Consider the following 21,751-nt stretch of genomic DNA (forward strand, 5'->3'; position numbering starts at 1 on the left):
ACACCAAGTATGCTCATCTTCACACGAAACAGTTTAAATGACCCAATTTCTTCTATATTAAGAGGGGACATATTTTATTCTCTTAAGAATTCATAGGTTGGTTGTGTAGCTTGGCAGCAGAGTGCTTGCTTAGCATAAATGAAGGCCTGGCTTCAACTGCCAGTACCAAGCAAATCCCTCCCTTGCACGAGGACCCACTAATCCATTCTCTTTGTAACCACAGTCAGGAGCGGGTACTGGTCTTGCAGATGACCTGAGTTTGACTCCCAGCGTATATGTCAATGAACTTACAGCTACCTGCAACCCAACTCCAGGGAATCAGATGCCTCTGGCCTCCTTGGAAACTCACACATATGCATGAACACACATCAGCATACTTAAAAATTAAAATAAAAATAAAAAACATTAAAAAGAGGAGACTATCGTGAATTGTATAACCATCTCTCTGTCTTCCTTACAGTGTCAGTCTATGAGACTGGAGATCCTCTCATCTAGCCCCATCACTTGGCAGTATAATCAAACCAAAATAAAATCAAGTCTGTTATGCTGTACATTCAGGGGCTTAGATGAGGAGAACATTATTTGGTTCAGCTCTCCCACTGAAGTTCTCCCAGCTCAGCAAGCTAAGAGTACCACCCAAAACTTAGAGACACTAATCCAGAAGTTTTGTGGATAGAAAAATGGCTGTGGCCGGGCGGTGGTGGCGCACGCCTTTAATCCCAGCACTCGGGAGGCAGAGCCAGGCGGATCTCTGTGAGTTCGAGGCCAGCCTGGACTACCAAGTGAGTTCCAGGAAAGGCGCAAAGCTACACAGAGAAACCCTGTCTCGAAAAACCAAAAAAAAAAAAAAAAAAAAAAAAAGAAAAATGGCTGTGAATTTTGAAGTCTACAAACTTAGGAGATACACATAATTATGAATAGCTTTGCAGCCAACACAATTTAGGAGGGCTGGTGACCTGAGCTCACCTAAGCAGTATGCTTGTTCTTGACTCTCTCTTCCATATTTATTTTTTTCTGTCTCTTTTGAGATTCTTCTATTCAAATTTAATTAGCACTCAGTGTGTACACTTCTTAGCATTTTTGTCTTTTAAATGTTCTTTCAATTAGTGTGTATTTATTACATAAAAATGATGATTTTCATTATGTATTTTCTTTTTATTACACTAATGTTTTAATTAATTCTTTGATAATTTCAAGGTATTTTGGTCATTATGACATTTTCATAAATATATATCATGTGCTCCTTTTATTATTTCCTTTTCAAGCAAAAATTGAGACTTTTTTGATTGTTTAAATATTTATTCTAAGTCCTTAAAATCACATCTTGTAGAAATCATAAAGCTGACTCTAATTTTTTTGAAATGCTTTTTTAATTGAAATTTTTTTTCATGTAATAAATTCTAATCATGCTTTCCCTTCCCCCAACTGCTCTCAGATCCTAACTCCCCTCCATTCCAACTCCATACCCTATTTTAAAATTGTTTTAAAGAAACAAAAACCACAAGAAACACACAAAAAACCTCAAAACAACTCAAAATATATGAACAAAAGAACAATAAAACAAAAAAATGCCAAAACAAAGCAATATGGGACAAAGGTCTACAAAAGACCGTTGAGTTTGCTTTACGTTGGCCAACTACTACTGCATGGGGCCTGTGCTGAAATGTGGTTAATAAACCCAGTGAGACGTCATTGGAGTATACTAATTTTTCTCTTGTGAGCATTGACCCTAATTTTTAAACAATGTTTATTCTCTCACCTTAAGTAGGGAAATTGAACTTGACTCAGAATTTTTTAGCTAACTGTACAAAGTTGTAAACATTTTGTTGAGTTCAGTTTCTCACATAGCAAAGCTTGCAATGAAAACAAATTAGACTCCTGCTTTGGACAGTGTCTGGAATAGTAAATGTGGCCACTCATGCAATGGTGGACATTGTGTGTGGGGCTGCTTTACTTGGTTGAGGAGCTACAAATACATACTAGGCTTTGGGACATCCTGAAATCCAATTTTTTAAAAAAAATTTTTCTTTGTAACCCTCATTTACATAATTTACAACCACATTTTGAAAACTTAAAAAAATTAATACTACCTGGAAACATTTCCATATTTATGTATTTTAAGCTTCAAGTGAAAAATACTGTAGTAGCTCGGAGACCAGAAACATGATGAGTGGTAAAATCAGTGTTTATTAACTAAATATGCGAACCAAGCGACAAACGCAGCTCTGAGTATGAAAATGTGACCATAAAAGGTGACAGTTTCTTTTTTCTTTTATTGAAAATAGATTCTTTTCTCATACAATACATTCTGATTATAGTTTCCCCTCCCTCTACTCCTCCCAGTTCCTCCTCACCTCTTCTCCCCTCTGGATCCACTCCTTTTCTGTCTCTCATTAGAAAAGGACAGACTTCTAAGAGATAACAACCAGACATGACCAAATAAAATACAATAAGATGAAACAAAAACTATCATATCAAGCCAGGCAGGTGATGGTGGCACAGGTCTTTAATCCCAGCACTTGGGAGTCAGAGGCAGGTGGATCTCTGGGTTTGAGGCCAGCCTGGTCTACAGAGCCAGGGTTACACACAGAGAAACTGTGTCTTGAAAAATCAACAAAACAAAACAACAAACTATCATATTGAGTTGGACATGGCAGCCCGACAGGAGGAAAAGAGTTCCAAGAGCAGGCACAAGAGTCAGAGACCCACTTGTTTCACAGTCAGGAGTCCCATAAAAATGCTAAGCTAAGCTCTAATACATATGTAGAGTTCCTGGTATAGACCCATGTAGGCTCTGTGCTTGCTGCTCTGTCTCTGAGTTCATAGGCACCTTGCTTAGTTGATTCAGAAGGGGAAGTTGACAGTTTCATTTGTTCAGTTTAGATTTTTTTAAAAAAAGGTTTATTTATTCTATAGTGTGTGTGTGTGTGTGTGTGTGTGTGTGTGTGTGTGTGTGTGCATGTGTGTGTGTGTTTGTCCTTATATGTGGAGGCTGAATGAAAGCACGGGATCCCATAGAACTGGAATTACAAGCAGTTATAAAATAACCACTCAAGCTGGGTGGTGGTGGCACACGCCTTTAATCTCAGCACTTGGGAGGCAGAGCCAGGTGGATCTCTGTGAGTTCGAGGCCAGTTTGGGCTACCAAGTGAGTTCCAGGAAAGGCACAAAGCTACACAGAAAAACCCTGTCTCGAAAAACCAAACTAAAAAACCAAAAAAACAAAAACACTCTTAACTCCTGAGTCATTTTTCTGGGCCCTAAGCTTTCTTAGTTTAAAAACTAACTTTCTTATGACTAAAGTGATCTACATTTTTATTGTAGAAAAAAAAAGAAATACCATATAAACAAAAAGAAGGAAGGTTTTAAATTTCATAATTCTAACACTCATGAAACTTATTTTCTCTCTGAAAATTTTTTTTAAAGATTTATTTATTTTATGAGTATAACCTTGTTTTCTTGCAGGTAAGAATGTGTATCACATGGGTGCCTGGTGCCAACAGAGGTTAGAAGAGGATCCTCTGCAAGTGGGGTTATAGATAGCTGTAAACTACCACGTGGGTGCTGGGAACTGAACCTGGGTCCTTTGTGAGAACAACATATGCTCTTAACTACTGATTCATCTCTCCAGCCTCTTCAGCCTCTCTCTCCCTCTCTCCCCCTCTCTCTCTTTTTCTAAAAAGATTTTATTCTTATTTTTATTGTGCTTGTGTACATCTGTGTGTGTATGTGGGTGTGTGCACATGCTCACACCCACCTTTGGAGGCCAGAGGTGTTGAAGTACCTGGAGCTAAAATTACAAGCTGTTGTAATCACTACATGTGGGTGCTGGGAACCCAACTTGGGTCTTCTGGAAGAGCACTATATGCTCTTAACCACCGAGACATCTCTTCAGCCCCACAGAATTTATTTTCTAATAGCAACAACAGTTTTGCACATTTCAAACCTAGTTCCTCTTTAACTAGGAAGTACTCACAGCAGAGAGAAATGATCGACATGGCATGCAGCTTGTTCTCAGACCTGATGTATGGTCTCATACAAATGACAAAAATGTTTCCAAAGCAGGTAACTGCAGACACAACCCAGACAAAGACTCTCTGAATGATGCTTGCCAAGAGGTTCTCAAGGGAGGAAATCCCATCCGTGTTGGGCTTGCAGCTGCGCACATGTGGTGCATAGCCACAGTACTGAAATTTCTTAAAATAGCTGGTGTACCAAGAGAAGACAAAATTATAGCACATGCTTAACATTAACTTAAACATCATTGATATTTGTTTTCAACATTTTCTCAGTAGAATATATGTGTTCATATAAGACTTGGTGGAATAGAAAACATTCCTTACTGATCCCCCATGATTCTGAAGTTCAAAATTTAATTCTTATCCACTTATCTTTACAGTAAAAGGATGTGTGGATAAGAACATAAAACAAGTATAATGAATACATGTTAGACATGTCTTAGAATTTGCATAATTGGCTAGCTTGTGAACATGAGAAGGAATTTATCCAAAGAAGATTTCAGTGGCCGATTCCAGAATTCAGTCCATATAAACACATGGTTATAAAACTCTTATAACCATAGCTTGCCTTATAACCACTGCCTGGCTCTTGGGGGAAAAATTAAATGCTTTCCTCCTTGCTGCATCCATCGCTTTGCTGTTACAGAAGTTATAATATAATATTACATTATGATCAGTAACTTCTAAGCCTATCTATCACTCACACTAGATTCTGACACACAATGAAGAATTAAATGTTGAGTAAGTGATTTCATCTATAGAAACCCACTTGGATAAAGACATCACCTGGATAACCAAGAATTCCTGTTCTGTTGGTAGCAACACCAGCACCACTTACAGGCATTTTTTCAGACATCAGAAATAAATTCTCTAATGAACTCCGTGAGATCAGTGTTAGCATCATCATGGTAGGATAAATCTTCAATGCAGGAAAATTATTTAGTAGGAAATTTTCTAGTAATAGTAGAGATTAGAATTCAGACTGTGTCAGTCTGCCTCACAGGCAAAGAGTGGTGGCAAAAAAAAAAAAATAGAAATTATCTCTATAGTATAAAAAGTTACAGTAGTAAATGATACAAGGCAGACAGCCATTGTGTGTCTTCCCAAAGGCAAGGTCAGTTGCTGATATGTCCACCTGGTTGTTTGCATTTCTCTGTGAGCTGTGATGGGGCAGAGCAGAACATAAGGAAGGACATGACGTTTCTTTTTGTTTTAAGTGTCTGGGGGTGAGCTGCTTTCATTAACAGAACTCCAGCAGACACTTGTTCAATAGTTTGGCTTAGCATAGACTCATCTTTTAGCAATAGTGTCTTGATTTCCCCCGAGGGAAGCCATCCTCCAGCCATAGGACTTATGGTAGACATACAGTGGAGACCCTCCCTTAGCTCTGGGTAGGCAAATAGCAGACAAGGAACCCTGAACCTTGTTGACGGTGTGTGAATGACTTCTTTCAGCCGGGTTTGACTAAGAGCACTGTTCAACTCTTGTTCCCATGACACCTGCCCAATTCAGGCTCTTCTTTTAGTTATTTCTAGATTTTGTGAGCTACATCAGTTTCTTCAAATATACTCAGTTTTTCTTGGTCAGATTGTCATGTTGAGAGCAAGCAAAGGAGCTTATAAAAGTCTCGCCTCTGAGAAATCACAGGAACAGAAACAGTGGCCTGTGCTGGACTTATAGGACAAGAAAGGTTGCAGCGTGGATGACAAGGCATTTCTAAATCATTGAGAATTACCACAGTGTGAAGATCAGTCTAGAACTTGCTATGACCATCAACTCAAAATATGTATAAAGCTTATAATTAATGCAAAACGAGACACACTGCATAGAATTTGCAAAGGTACTATTTCATCCATGCACTAGCTCCAATCACACTCTTGACATGTGGGACATTTATCGCTGGAGAAGAGTTCTCCTACCTTCATTAATTTGTAGCAACTATTTATTTCTAATTTAAAAAATATGTGTTTATATATTACATATAGATATATATTATATGTAGAAATACTTAAAAAGTAGAAATAAATAATTACTACAAATTTATACGTATGTGTATGTGTGTTGTGTGTGAGATGTGTGTCTATACCTGACTAAGTGAAGACTCATGTGTGCCATGATGTGTGCGTGTGTGAGAGAGAATGGCTTCGGCTGTTGGTCCTGACCTCCCACCTTGCTTCTGAGGCACAATCTGTCTTGTTGGTTGTTGCTGCATTTCATATTCCAGGTTATCTGGTTTGCAGGCTTCAGGGTGGATCCTCCTGTCCCTGCCTCCAAGCTCACTGGAGGAGTGCTGAGGTCACAGACACATGCCACTTTTTCTTTTACTTGGGTCCCAAGGATCTGAACTCAGGCATTTTAACCTGCTGAGCCATTTCCCCAGCCCTGTTTGTAATTGTTTTATGTTGCTTATATACATTCTTATTTCTTCATCTCGCGACACTTATATAAAATGTACACATTACTAGCTTGTTAGATAAAATCAGCATCTGTGAATGATATCAGAGATGAGAGTGTCTTGAAAAACTGAGTAGACCCCTCTCACATTTGTGTCTTTTGGTATTTGAAAAATTTTCTATAAAATTTTATCAGAATGTGGAAAACTAAAATCCATCCATCTAATGTGAAACTTTTAGAGTTAATTTTTGACTACTGATGTCCAAGACTATTTAGCCTGCTGAAAAACCCTATAGCCTGGGAGTTTGAACAATGAGAATTTACTTCTCAGTTCTCCATGCTGGAGAGCTCAAGGTCATGGAGCCAGGAGATTAGGTGTTTAGTGAAATGCTGCTTCCTGAAACATTCTTACTGTGTCCTCACAGGGTGAATGGCACAGAAGAGATCCTCCCTCCCTCCCTCCCTCCCTCCCTCCCTCCCTCCCTCCCTCCCTCCCTCTCTCCCTTCCTCTCTCCCTTCCTTCCTCCCTCCCTTCCTTCCTTCCTTCCTTCCTTCCTTCCTTCCTTCCTTCCTTCCTTCCTTCCTCATTTTCCTCTCCTAAAGTTTAATACTTTCAATTTTCTCATTTTCTCTTTCTTTTGTGCATACATTCATGATAGAGACCTAAGGAGAAGTTAGGAAGTTTTCCTCTGTTACTCTCCTTATTATTCCCCTGAGACAAACCCTGTCACTGAAACCAGAGCTGGGCTGGTCACCTAGCGAGCCCCAGCGATCTTTCAGCTCTGACACCTCAAATACTCTGGTTACAAGCTCACATGGTTCTAGGCGTACATAGGTGCTGGTGAACTCAGGTCTTCCCACTTTCATAACACTCTCCCCAACTGAGCTATCTCTCCAGCATGCCTCCCCCTCTCCCTTCCTCCAGCCACTTGCTGGGAATCCATCAAACCCAGAGCTATGATTCACTAGCTCCAGTTTTTCTCAAATTTATTTTATTGAGACAGGGTCTCACTATGAAGCTCTGACTAGGTTAGACCTCTCCATATAGACCAGGCTGGCTCCAAACTCAGAGATCCACCTGTCGCCTCCCAAGCGTTGGGACTGAAGGTATGCACCACCACCCCTGGTTTTCAGTTCTGTTTTAAAAAGACTGTAATGCTGTTCGTGAAGGCTCTGCACTCAGGAGCTAATCACTTTTTCAAGGCTTTACATTTTAATAATACCATCACTCTGGGGTTAACATTACAACATACAATATGGAAGAGGGACACAAATACTAAGCATACAGAGGTAAATTAGTAGAAATTATTAATCTTTCATTTGCATTTAGTATGGCCGTGTTCTCATAATACATGTGGGGACATAAAGCTTAAAATCAAGGTGAACAACAAGAAAACATCTACTTACATGTGAGAGAGATTCACGAGAGGTCTAAACATTCTTTGTTGGATATTTGTAATCTCAATTCCTTCTAGGCTGCTAAAAATACCAAGTAATAGTCAAGAGAACATATGTTATCCGCAGCATAATAAAATAATTATTTTTGTGAAGGACAATGTCGTAAAATGGTTTAAGTTAACATTATTTTAAATAGAATGCTCAGACTCAGCCTACCTAAACACTTCTTCAGTTTAGAGACATGTATATCTTGGTTTTTAAAATATTCACAGTTCATGATATAATGCCTAATTTATGCTAACTATTCCATAAATATTATAGAGTAAGTGCATACACATTATATTCTAGACATTTTAATGAAGTCATACTTTTTTCTAATAAAGTGCTATTTTACTGTAGAATAGTTAAATAAGATTAACTAAGGCTTATCTTTTAAAGACAATTCTTAGACATTAATAGAATTGTCTTTTTTGTCTTGTGGGAGGCATGATTTATATAAGTGTAGAAAATTCGATTTTAGGGTAAGGATGCTAATCTTGGTTTTCAATTTTACATACTTCAGAAGAGGGAACCTCAGTTGATGAAATTGCCTCCATCATTTTGGCCAGTGTGTATATTGCATTTTCTTGATTAATGATTGTTGTGAGAGGGCCCAGCCCACTGTGGGCGGTACCATCCCTAGAAAGGTGGCTCTGGACTGTTTAAGAAAACCTGTAGAGAGAACCAGGGGAAGCAAGCCAGCACACAGCCTTCCTCCATGGTTTCTGCTTTAAGCCTTGAGTTCCTGCCTTAGCTCTCCTCAATGAACTGTAACCTGTAAGCCAAATAAACTCTTTTCTCCTCAAGTTGTTTTTAAGAGTGTTTTATTACAGAAACAGAGACACAAACTGGGACTTATGACTATAGAAAATCTTAAGTACTAAGAATTAATGGAGCGCTGGGCGGTGGTGGTGCATGCCTTTAATGCCAGCACTCAGGAGGCAGAGGCAGGTGGATCTCTGTGAGTGCAATGCCATCCTGGTCTATACAGTGAGTTCCGGGACAGCCAGAGCTACACACAGAGAAACCCTGTCTTGAAGCCCCCCCCAAAAGAAAAAAGAATTAATGGAGCAATGAATATGCCCCATACATTCAGAGAGTGTAAATGCACAATTCAGTATAAGATTCTGGTGACAGAGATGTAGAGACTCATTATCATTTAATTTTTATCTTATTAATGCTTGAGGTAGAAGTAATAACTATCTGTTTATAGTCAACCAAGGACTCATATTTTTGTGGAGCTAGAAATAAAACATAATTAAAAGACATGAAACACATATGTTATTAGTATTGAAGCAAAACTGTATATGAATATACTTACAGAGACTTGAGTTTGCTAAGATAATCAAATTGATTTACTTGAATTTTTTGGATTGGATTATAGGAAATATTCCTGTTTGAAAGAAGACAGCAATAAGTTATCGTGCTTAGGTCATGGGAATTTATTTGTTGACTTTGAATGGATTTGAAACATTTACCAAAAAATAGTACAGCTCAAAGTATATTGAAGATTCAAATGGAAGACATGAGACCATAGAGGAAGATTTCCATGACATTGGCCTGGCAGTGACTTCCAAAGCTCAGACAGGAAAAGCCTGGATGGGACTTCCAAAATGCAGACAGTAAAGCAACAAGAGACAAAGAGGACCTCATTAAACTAAAAAGCTTCTTCACACCATAAAAGAAGTCTTCAGCATGGAAGAAACGATTTGCAAAGCCTTCTCTCCTTTCCTCCACTTCTTTGTTTTTCTCTAGGGATGGTAAGGACACACTCTGCCACTGAGCCAGATCCCTACCCCTGCAAAGCATATATCTGGTGATGAATTAATAGCTACAAAGATATAAGGAGCTCAATGCAATTGTAAAAAGACAAATAATCTGATTGAGAAATAAACAAAGAATCTGAGCATATGTTTCTCAAAAGAAGACACACAAGTGACCAGCAGATATATAAAGCACATTCAGAATTAGTGTTCATCAGAAAAATGCTAATTTTTTATTAGAGACAAGGTATAGCTGAGGATGACATTAAACTTCACTGGATTTGGCCTTGACTTTTGAACTTCTGAACCTCAAGAACAGGAGCCACACAAAATTATATTGCTTAAAAATGAGCCAGGCTGTGGTATGCTGTTATAGCAGCAGAAGATGGACCAGATCAATACCAATGAAAGGAAAGATAGTTTTGTTTGTGGCATTGGAAGACTCAGTCCCTATTAAAGTTTATGAACTCATGTAAGACATCAAAGGAACACAAATAGTAAAAACAATCTTGAAAGAGTTAGGGTTTGCACAACAATCTGCAGCTATGTAGACCAAAGGGATCAACTATAGAGCCCCGGGACAGCCCCACTCAGACATAATCAGATAACTTTAGACACAGGTGCCAAAGGCATTCAATAAGGAAAGGATCCTCTTTGCAACAAACAGTGCTGGGAAAATTAGATATCCTCATGCAAAGGAATAGAATCAGACTCTTCTGTACCATGTACTCAAATGGATCACATGCTTACATGTAAAGCTACCAAACTAGAAGAAACTATAGGAAGAAAATGGCAACTATGCCCTGGAGAGAGCAAGTACAATGGCGATTGCCAGGGCTGGGGCAGGACAAGGATGGAGTTAGTAACTGGATGGTTACAGGGTTTCAGCTTTGTAAGAAGTAAAACCCCGTGGGGGCAGATGTAATCCAATGGTACAGAAACAGGTGGATGATTCATTGCTATGTATATTTTACCACAATTAAAACATAAGATCAAGAAAGGAAGTGGTGGGTTGGAGAGATGGCTCAGAGGTTAAAAGCACTGGTTACTCTTCCAGAGGTCCTGAGTTCAATTCCCAGCAGCCACATGGTGGCTCACAACCATCTATAATTTGATCTGGTGCCCTCTTCTGGCCTGTAGGCATATATGTAGGCAGACCACTACACATAATAAATAAATCTTAAAAAAAAAGAAAGGAAGTGGCAAGCTAATGACTTACAATTGTGACAGCTCCTTCAGGTCCTTAAAAATGTTTGGTGGAAGATTTTCAATCCTATTACTTCCCAAATCCCTAGGGAAACAATTGCAAGCATGTCACACTGTTTTCTGAAGACTTCATTCATTGGTAGAAAATTCATTAGGAAACTATTTACAACTTTCCAACAGCACCATTGGTGAGTTGTGATAAATACAAAGAAGTAAGTGTCTCCTTGGAGTGGGGGGTTGAAGTCACTGCCTAGTTCCTGCTCAGCAGGTGCCCTACTACTCCAGGCCCAGGAAGTCAAGAGGCTTTGAAGAGGGAGTGAAATAGGGACACATAATATTTTATCCAGAACCAGGCATGGTGATACACACCCATTATCCCAACATTTGGGAAGGAGAAGCAGGAGGATCAGAAGTTTCTGGACATCCTCAATTATAATTGAGTGTGTTCAAAGCCAGCATGGGCTACCAAAGCTCCTCCTCCCTCAATTTTTAAAGTTCCATATCATGCTTCCTTGGAGACAAATCATTGATGGTATTTAATCTGGCTTTGACATATTAATTTTCATTTAAGGTCTGCATGATGTCCCGTCATCTTTTCTCTTCCCTCTCTCTCTTTGTGTTTGAGTAAGAACATGATTTGAGGCCCTGGATTTTCTTTTGCCCAAGTTTGTTATGATTACCTCAAAGCATGTCATTTGAGGTTCAAGTTTCTTTCTGAGAGACACACAGGCTCATACTCTCTTCGGCAGGACATACATGTGCAGAGGGAGGTGCCTAACATGATGTCACCTTGGAGATATAAGGGGCTTTCAGCAGCAGTGGCTATGAAATTTTGCCAGTGGCAGATTTCATGAGAAAGGCTCCAATTTCTTTTAAACAAGAAAATGTCTGAGTGAGCCTGAGTTAGGGGATTGTGAATTAAAACAGAAAATGTAACTTCTCCCATCCACCTCCAGGGGGACAGGCAGGAGAAAAGATATGTTGTCACCAATGTCAGTTGGCTAATCAACTTTGAAAGGCAGGATGATATTTTTTAGATTTTTATTTTTTGTCATTCTTTAAATTAATAACAAGTCTTTGTGTGGTTATTTGGGAATTGGCTGGTAGGACAGAAAAGTCTGCCTACATGTACTTGTGTCTGTGTGTGGCTAAGTGTACAAGAGTGGAAGAGCTTGAGGAGACCAGATTGTCAGATCCCCTCAGAGATGGAGTTACAGGTCCTTGTAAGCCACTGACAGGGTGCTGGGAACTGACCTGGGGTCTTCAGCAAGAGCAGTGAATGTCCTAACCAATGAGCCATCTCTCCAGTCCTGATAGGATGATTGAGGCTCTCTCCCCCTCCCTCCCTCCCTCTCTCTCTCTCTCTCTCTCTCTCTCTCTCTCTCTCTCTCTCTCTCTCTCTCTTTGACACAGGGTCTTATGATGTAGTCTAGGTTGACCTTGAGATCATGATTCTCTACCTCCTGAGTTCAAGGATTATAAGTGTGTTCCATCATGCCTAGCTTCATTGAGTTTTTTTTTTTTTTTTTTTTTTTTTTTTTTTTTTTTGGTTTTTCGAGACAGGGTTTCTCTGTGTAGCTTTGCGCCTTTCCTGGAACTCACTGGTAGTCCAGGCTGGCCTCAAACTCACAGACATCTGCCTGGCTCTGCCTCCCGAGTGCTGGGATTAAAGGCGTGCGCCACCACTGCCCGGCTTCATTGAGTTTTTGATGCTAAAAAGAAATAGCTGATCCAATCTGACAAATACAATCAACATTGTTATTGTAAGTGTCTTCTTTTCAAACTGTACATGCATATACTGAATTTCATGGCTGTCTTTGTGATTTACACAGTCATGGGTGAATCGTCTATGAAGATGCATTGTTCTGATTTGGCAAAGGAACCTGTACAATTTTCATCCTTCAGAAATCCCTTCCATAGTTTACAGTGGCCTAGGTGACAAACTCAAAACTGCTTAGCATGGTATAAGATGTCTTGAAGTAGTGACATATGTTTCTAATGTCACTTCCTGCTGCTGTCTCCTCAGACGCTTCCCCACAGCCTACACATGTTCCAGAGTTCCAGTGCGATGCTCTGTATGGGACTTCCTCTTGATTATTGTAGTCTTTTCCTTCTGCCCTCTTGAGCTCTTCAATTCTCTGTACCAGGAACTACATAAGAGTTTCCATGACAAGAGTATGCTGTTTGTTTCCAAGGTTTGCCCAGCACAGTGTACTCTGCCCTCCTTCAAAGCTAGAGTTTAAATCTAGACCCATCTGACAATCGTTACCTCTTAGAGAACAGGCTAGTTTTGTCCTTATAGATCTGAGTTTTCAGGCAAGTGTTTGCCATGGGATTAGGCAGGCTTTAGGCAGGGCTAATTATCAACCTTGGTCACTCTCCCCATTGTCTACAAGCCTAGACAGACTCTGGTTCTGCATTGAGGCTGTGTGTAGTCCACGATCACTACTGGTTACGAATGCAGAGTCTGCACCTGAGGCCACTGTGTTGATTATGACTTGCAGGAACTGTCCTTTGATATTTAGGTGGTGATTTCTAGTGGGATAAAATTAGAACAATATGGATCACTAACTGTTGTTTTAATGGCTAGACAATGTCTTTGGGTTGTCTTGCCACATTTCTCCCTGTTATTGAGAGTGATTTCCTATGCATTGATGATAAGATTTGATTGTCATGTACCAGGACTTCTCATCACAGGGCCCAGTTCTGATGATCTATTGAGAGTTAGGTGTACATTTAGTGAATGACTGGTAGTGCATACCAAAAGTGTTTCAAGCTATTATTACAGAAGAAATTTGGAGTTTTCAGTGGCCCGTATGCTACAGGACTGTTTCCTGATAAGTTTTCTGCTTACCACACTACCTTTATCTGCCTATGTGCAGGGAAGCTGTCTAACACTGTCCCTAACATTCTATCTGAATTCTTTAATTTTTTTTTTGAGACAGGGTTTCTTTGTGTAGCCCTGGCTGTCCTGCAACTTGCTCTGTAGATCAGGCTGGCCTTGAATTCAGAAACCCGCCTGCCTCTGTCTCCCAAGTACTGGGATTAAAGGTGTGTACCACCCCTGCCTGGCTTAATTCTTTAATTTTTTGAAAATGATTTTATTCTCTCTCTCTCTCTCTCTCTCTCTCTCTCTCTCTCTCTCTCTCTCTCTCTCTCTCTGCACAGATATGTGCAGGTGCTTTCAGACTTTAGAGACAGAAGAGGGTGTCAGATCCCTTGGAGCTGGAGATACAGATGGTTGTGAGCTGTCCAATGTAGATGCTGGAAACTGAACTCCAGTCCTCTGGAAGAGCAATATATATTTCTAACTGTTCTCTTAGGCCCCTGCATACTTTAATTTTTGTATGAAAGACTCAGTAATTCAGTGTTTGGTCTAGATAATTGTCAAAACATGTAATCACATCCCCTACAGGTTATTCCCAGACTAAAACAGACAATGATCTGAAGGGTTCACTGATGGCTCATATTATCTTATTCTGACCACCAATCATCATAAGGCTTTAGGTTCATCATATAATTTCTTAGATGGCTTTGTAATTATGCTATTGGTATTTAAAGGGGGCATTAAAATATTGTGAATGTATCTCTCACTTCCATCACTGTGGATAGGAATCTTATCCATGGCAGTGCTGTATTTCCTTATGGGTCCAGGATAACCCTTCAGTGTCAGCTTTAGAAGAATTATATCTTTGAGTCTTGTGGTTCCTCAGTCTAAGCCCCCTGGGAAACTTAATGACAGATATTCTGCCCCCTTGAAGCAATAAAACAGAACAGTGTAGGTTATATTTTACTTACTAATTTTACCCTGGTCTTACTCTTTGTCTAAAGCTATGCTTCCTTTATCTAACTTATCTCAAGTATTTATTTCATATTTTATTTTATATTTACTTTTGTAAGCTATCTGATTGTTTTGTGACCCATGTTACGTATAAATACTGTTTGGAAAGAGGAAATTATATTTAAAAAAATCAACATTATATGTACAAGTAATACAAAGTAAAACTGAAAAAGAGCATTTAAAATACATATTTAGTTAAACTTACAATTCATCTAGTTTCTGGAGGTGTGTAAATGCATGCTCATTTAAGTGATTAATTTTGTTTTTCCTCATTACTCTGAAAGTAAAAAGAAAAGCACATGTTAACATTGTCAACATGATTATCACATGGATTACTAAATGTAACTCCTACAAAGAAATCATAAAGATAATGAATATAGAGTGCATTTTCATACCAAGATATTTTGAATAGTATGATATTATTCAATCTATTTATTTTGAAAAGTCTCAACTCTGCAGCCCTGGCTGGCCTCAAATTCATGCCTGACCTTTCTGCATCAATCTCTTGAGTGTTGGAATTATAGGTGTGTGTCACCACACCCAACTTCAATTTGATTTTATTCTTAAACTTCATAAATCTTTTAACAGGGACAATAAAAAAATGTAATTTAGATTTGTAATTAGAAATGAAGAAGGACTTTCAAAGGAATAGGGAATCCTCACCTCTTCTGAACAAAAGCTGAGTATCTTGCAGCTATGAGCATAGGAATTGTTTTAGACTTATCTCCCCAGTCTGCAAAGTGTGTCTGTCTAACAAAAGGCTCCATGTACCACAGAGCTCTTATTTGCTAGTGGATAGAATTAGGATGGAGCTGCCTAAGAAAGAATGGTCTGAATGGACCAATTCAACGTCTCTTTAGTTTGGAAATATGAGTCAAACTGCAGTACTTGTTCTTGACTGCTTGTGTGTATGTGTGTGTGTGTGTGTGTGTGTGTGTGTGAGAGAGAGAGAGAGACAGAGAGAGAGAAACAGAGACAGAGAGAGAGACAGAGAGAGAGAGACAGAGAGAGAGACAGAGAGAGAGAGAGAGAGAGAGACAGAGAGAGAGAGAGAGAGAGAGAGAGAGAGAGAGAGAGAGAGAGAGAGAGAGAGAGAGGAGGGTTGAATCTAGGATCTCACACATTCTAGGCACTTGCTGTACTGCTGATCCACATCCTATCCCCTCTTCACTGATGTCTGTGTTATCTATTAGCATAAATGATTAATTTGGGAAATTTCAAAGGGCTTCCAGTTGTTTTTGAATCTACTCTTTTATTTAAAACCTTTTTAGTTAAGCATATAGGATAATGGGATTCATTATGGCATTTTTATGCACACATGCCATAATACTCTATTTTTCTTCACACCGTGACCCCTCTGTCCGCCTCCATCCACTTGCCTCACTCTTGCTTGTTCCTCTCCTCTGCACAAATGGTCCTTCATTTTGCTTTGATGTCACGTGTGTGCTATTACTGTCTTTGCTCTTCTCCCCATCCCCTTAAGATCTCTTCCTCCTCCACCTCCTCGTGGTCCCCTTCCTACTTTCATAACACACACACACACACACACACACTTCACAAATGCAACTTAGATTCCATTTATGAGAGAAAGCGTGCACTCTTTGTCTTTATGAGTCTGAGGGGACTCCACTCACAGGCAGCGTGTGCATGTGTGACTTGGGGGTACACACACACACACACACACAGATGAGGAAAGGACTCACACCTGCCTACCTCTGCACATTCTCAGGCCGGGTTCTACCCACTTAAAAGATTCATTTGGTTTGTAAGACGAGTCAACATTACTTAAAAAAAGATAGTACTTACAAAACAGTTAAATTATTGCAGGAAATAAAAGTCAAATTTCTTAAATTATGAATATGGTTGCCTTCAAAGTCCCTAGAACATAAAAGGAAAACACAATCAAATTAAATTCATAGACAGAAATAAATTGGCTAAGGATTACCTGCTATCTAATAAAATATCTTTCCTTACATTCTGTTTACAATCATTTGTACAGCAGTTGAATTTACATATATAGTATATATATATATATATGCTATAGACATGTAGTATTATTGTCTGTTTTCTGTATCATTAGTCAAAGTAATGTGAGGTCCTGGGTTCAATTCCCAGTACCAAGGAGTAAAAATGTTTTGAGTCATATCTTTATCATGTATCCACAATGACATGGATATTATTATTCCAAGAAATTGAAGAAAAAGAGAAATATCTAATTTATTTACAGATATTTAGTAGTCAAGCAAATTAAACATTTGTCCAGAGGTGCAAGGTGCTTCCATCAGCAGAAATGAAGCTATAGGATTCAATTAGGCTGCAGAGGCTGTGGCTGTGCAGGCAATATTCATTTATGTATCTTAATAATTAAAAAAATTTAATTAAAATATAATTATGCCATTTTCCTTTTCCTTTTCTTCCTCTAATCTCTCCCATCCTTACTTACTCCCTCTCAAATGCCTGGCCTGTTTTTCTTTGATTATTATTTTTACATAGGTATACATACAGGCACGTATATATACATACATAAATATATAAAAACAATCTGCTGAGTCTGTTTAGTGTTGTTTGTATATATATGATTTCAGAGCTGACCACTTGGTGTTGGGTACCGATTAGGTAGGTGCTCGTCACTGGGGGAAGACTAATTCTCTCTCTCTCAGAAGTCATTAGTTGCCTGTACTTCCTCGTTAAGGGATGGAACCTGGTGAGATTTCCCCCTGTTGGTTGCGTGGCCATATTGCTGTGGTATCATGGGGATAGCTTCCTATCTATCCTAGGAGACACATCCTCGCTCCTTGTCCTTCTGGTTTTACAATCTGCCCCCGCCCCCGGTTAGTTGTTCTCTGCATCTTGACAGCTGTGGTTTTCTGTGATGGTCTCCGGAAGACACTATCCAGTTCCTGTCTGCCTCACTTAAACGGTCCTGGGAAAGATTCCGGACAGCTTGCCACTGCTGGGAGCCGTCGGGATTGCCTCTCCAGCAGGGGGCGCTGTGTAGACGTTCCCCTTGAGTGCTCGTGCCGCGCGTGGAGAGGTCACCACAAGAACTCTCATCATCACAGTAATGAGTGCTGAGGATCAAGTGCAAGGCTTTGCACATACGAAGCTCGTGCCCTACCACTGAGCTGTGTCCCCAGCTGGGGTTGTTCTCACACGGCCCCTCTTCTTTGACCCCAGCAGCAGGTGCATGGTAGAAATTTGCAGAGCAGAAGGGAGTGATATGCTACTTTGGACGCTGCCTCAGGTCTAAGGGCATCACACACTTAGTTGAGTGGTTGCCAGACGGCATAAAGTTACTTAGAAGCAATCGTGATTCATGCGCGACAGATGTGTGGGAGAGCTATGCGCAACAGACCTGTGGGAGAGCTACCGAAACCTCCAAGGAAAAGTCGGAAAGCTCTAAAGAAAAGCCGGTGTCCTGCTGGCTCCAGGGGGACTGTCAGCCTTGCTTTGGGAACTGCACCGAAGTTGACATTGACAGAGTGAAATATATATGAAAGATTGGGAATGAAGGGATCTAAAAATTGAGTACATTGAAGAAGAAGGTGTATGTATGATGGAGAGTAGCCTAAGAAGTCAGGCTGTAGAATGAGCAGCAGATTGACCCTCTGGAGGCAAAGTCTTCGCTCTACAAAAGTGGCTGCTAAATGCTTCTTAGTCTTGCCTTGGTTCAGGCTTTTGGAAGTCAGACCTTGTTCCTTTTATTTTATTGCCAAGGGTTAAATCATGAACCTACCACCAGGTGGCAGTGCTCTCTGAAGAATCCGCGACTACTCATTAAATGTTGCCTGCAGCCGCTCCCACCTCTACAATCTCAGCACTGTGGAGACTGAGGTAGGAGGATACCTGTGAGTGAGTTCAAGGCCAGCCTGGGCTACATAATGAAACTTTGTCTTAAAAAACTTAATCTCAATTCATATATATATATATATATCTCGAGGGGGGTGCTTGGGATTCAACCCAGGACCCTGTGCACTAAGTAAGTGCTCAACCATTGAGCTGAACCTCCAGTCTCACAAGACACACAGTTTTAATTGCTGATTGCTTGTGTAAGTATTGCTCGGCTGTGTTCCATCAGTAAGTCAGAATTGCAATGGCTGTTAGAGGACCTTTTGGACCAAGCTTCAGTTACAAGGAAGGTCATCGACTTGTACAGAAAGAGCTGGGCTGTCACACCGAGGTGCCTCTGGACTTAGAAATGCTTGCTTCCCTGGTGGGATTTCAAATGAGCACATGCCAAACCTGTCTTGTGTTCTAGCTGACCCTTTTCTCTTCTGTTGCAATCGGGTTGGCAGTCGTCATGACTCACAAAGATGGTGTTTCTCACGATCTTCCTGTCCTTGTGATGTGACCCTTCTAGTTTGCTGTGAACTTGGATACCAAGCAACCCACTTTTGAAAATTTCTTACAGAACAAGAAGTAGAGGGAGTTTTTCTGATTCTGGTGGGCAGTTGGTTGATTGAACTTTTAAATAGTAATTTTGGTCATTTCTTAATAAAACAAGACAAAACAAACCCCTTTAGTCCATTTTTTTTTTTTTAATAACAGGGCCTCAATCCATACCCCAGGCTATCTTTGAACTTGTGGTGATTCTTCTTCAGTCTTTTGCTTTAGCCTCCTAGGATCACAGGTGGGAGCCACCACACCTGACCAAACCTATGTTCTAAACCGGTAAATTTACTGAATTATTGAACTCTAGTGGAGTGATATTTGTTACTAGGCAAAGCCATTGTGCCAACACATCACACAGAACTTCTAGGGGACTGTCTCAGAACATCTCACAACCCCCATCCTCTTGTGATTAGTGCCAAGCAACACATTCTCATCGCTCAGAATTTAGGGATAAAACTAAAACGGCTTGGCTTTCTGCATCAACTTAATAGGTGAGTGAATTGGCAGCGGAAAAAGGAAGTGTGATGTAGACCATGTGACGTCCCTTCTGTCTTCCTTCTTCCTGGCTCCAAAATGTTTTTTCTCTTTCTGATACTGCATTTTGGTGAAAGTGTAGAGAAGCTAGTCAGTGAGTATGTTTAATATAAAAATACAACAAAATAAGGCAAAGAAACTTGATACACTAGCCACCTGGCACTGAAGACCCCTGGCGTTTAATACAAGTTAGTCAAATTCAGAAAATGTAGCATATATATATATATATATATATATATATATATATATATATATATGAGACAGAGTGTGAGAGAGAAAGAGAGAGAGACAGAGAAAGAGTGACTTACAGCCAGTGGAGCCGGGGCATGTGCTGACAGAGGGGTTTGTCAGGCAAATGGGTGAGGGCATTATTCATCAGCACTCTAAAAAGAAAGAAAGCACCAAAATCACATTTTCTGCTTCTTTTCTATCTCTAGGCAAACCCAGTTATCATTACTCCTCAGAAACAGCTAGAATCGTACGCTGCAAATCTTCCCACCACTTTCTCTCTCTACAGCCTGAAGTACTGAAATGCTTTGATAGTAAGGACATGTCGACCCACAGCAGACCTCACGCAGGGAGCAGCAATGCTAGTCGGCAGGCAGAAGCCTGTGCCCACCCATCAGCAGTGGCTGTGCCGAGGAGGGGACCTTTGTGTGAGGCTTTTCCTTTGCTGAAGTTGCTGCATGGAGGGATGGTGCCAAGGAGCACTTCAGCGCAGTGCAACAGGGAGACTGTGCTCAGTTTTGGTGGGCTGCGAGAACACTGTTACAAAATGGTCAGACCTGTAAGTAGCCTTAGAGAATATGGGCAAGGTGGTTTTCACTCAAGAAAGCTTCTTTTAGGATTTAATAATTACAAATTTAATGCAACTATGCTTAAAGTTTTAATTTTTTATTCCGCCTTCAATTTCAATTGGAATACTTTAAAGTTTTTATTTCATGCCGGGCGGTAGTGGCGCACGTCTTTAGTCCCAGCACTCGGGAGGCAGAGCCAGGCGGATCTCTGTGAGTTCGAGGCCAGCCTGGTCTACAGAGTGAGTTCCAGGAAAGGCGCAAAGCTACACAGAGAAACCCTGTCTCGAAAAACCAAAAAAAAAAAAAAAATTTTCATTGATCTAATTATTTCTCTCTCTCTCTCTCTCTCTCTCTCTCTCTCTCTCTCTCTCTCTCTCTCTCTGTGTGTGTGTGTGTGTGTGTGCATGCCAGTTTTTTTTTGAGATTTTTTTAATTTTTATTTTGCAATACAATTCAGTTCTACATATCAGCCACGGATGCCAGTTTTTATGTAGAGTTGACAGCCTGCAGGAGTCGGTCTTTCTACCACGTAGGTCCCGGGGATTGAATCAGGTTGCCAGTGAGCCATCTCACCTCCCTGTTAGTTTCATTTGAGTACTTACAAGAGAATGAGAGAATTCAGTCCGTAAAATGTGAGTGGGGAAATTCGGCTGAGGTGATTGTCTTCAATTATCCTGTCAGTGGGAAGAGAGCAGAGTGACATATGTATTTTCAGAACATTTAAACTGATACAAGGGAGCGCTGCACAAATGACACATACAGCCATTCCAGTCTGTGGAGATCTTCAAAGACTCCTGGCTTCAGGAAGCTTATTCTGTTGTGGCTGAGGTACCTGGAGGAGACATAAGAGCAGCGAGTTTATTCTTTGTGATGTTTATAAGAAGGAAGGTAAGGGTGATGTCACCCTTCCTAAATTCTCTCCTGTACCACACGCACCACAGCACTTCCAGCCTTTGGCCTTCTCAGGCCCGTCTCACTTCTTGTGTCACTTTCAGCTTTTGATTTCCCATAACTGGCTAATGAATTGTCCATGTTTTAATGACCTACTCTGCTGTCATCTGGATAGGTACACATGAGTCAAAGGCTTTGCTCCCAGGGGGCACTGTGGGGAGGGGCTGAAGACCTTTAAGGGAGTAAGGCCCTGTGGGAATCCTCAGGTCACTGGGGATGTGCTCTTCCATGGTGCCCTTCAAGGATGTCTTTCTCTTCCTTACTTCCCAGCCATGAGGTAGGTGAGCACACTACCAGGCGTTCCCACCAGCTTGTGCTGCCTCAATCACAGGTTCAAAGTAACGGAGTCAGTCGATCACAAACAAGCCTCAAAAAGTGTGAGCCAAAAACGTTTTCTCTTTGTTAGTTAATTATCTC

The 21,751-nt window shown here is 40.3% G+C and overlaps 1 protein-coding gene across 5 annotated transcripts in view; it reads right to left on the reverse strand.

Annotated features, from left to right (window-relative positions):
- Rxfp1 (relaxin family peptide receptor 1) overlaps window positions 1–21,751 on the reverse strand; it is a 126,106-nt gene that overhangs the window by 14,568 nt on the left and 89,787 nt on the right. For 2 of the 5 annotated variants that reach the window (XM_052731354.1, XM_052731358.1), the window contains 9 exons: window positions 21,144–21,215; window positions 20,986–21,057; window positions 19,895–19,969; window positions 16,467–16,538; window positions 14,866–14,937; window positions 10,833–10,904; window positions 9,172–9,243; window positions 7,821–7,892; window positions 3,977–4,206 (listed from right to left, as the gene is read on the reverse strand). In XM_052731354.1, the coding sequence (XP_052587314.1) occupies window positions 3,977–4,206; window positions 7,821–7,892; window positions 9,172–9,243; window positions 10,833–10,904; window positions 14,866–14,937; window positions 16,467–16,538; window positions 19,895–19,969; window positions 20,986–21,057; window positions 21,144–21,215 (809 nt within the window). The remainder of the gene's footprint in view (window positions 1–3,976; window positions 4,207–7,820; window positions 7,893–9,171; window positions 9,244–10,832; window positions 10,905–14,865; window positions 14,938–16,466; window positions 16,539–19,894; window positions 19,970–20,985; window positions 21,058–21,143; window positions 21,216–21,751) is intronic. The other 3 variants (XM_052731355.1, XM_052731357.1, XM_052731356.1) reach the window with 3 other exon arrangements.

Source organism: Peromyscus californicus, unplaced genomic scaffold (assembly GCF_007827085.1).
Source record: "Peromyscus californicus insignis strain IS unplaced genomic scaffold, ASM782708v3 Scaffold_9__1_contigs__length_137607984, whole genome shotgun sequence".
NCBI classification, from domain to species: Eukaryota; Metazoa; Chordata; class Mammalia; order Rodentia; family Cricetidae; genus Peromyscus; species Peromyscus californicus.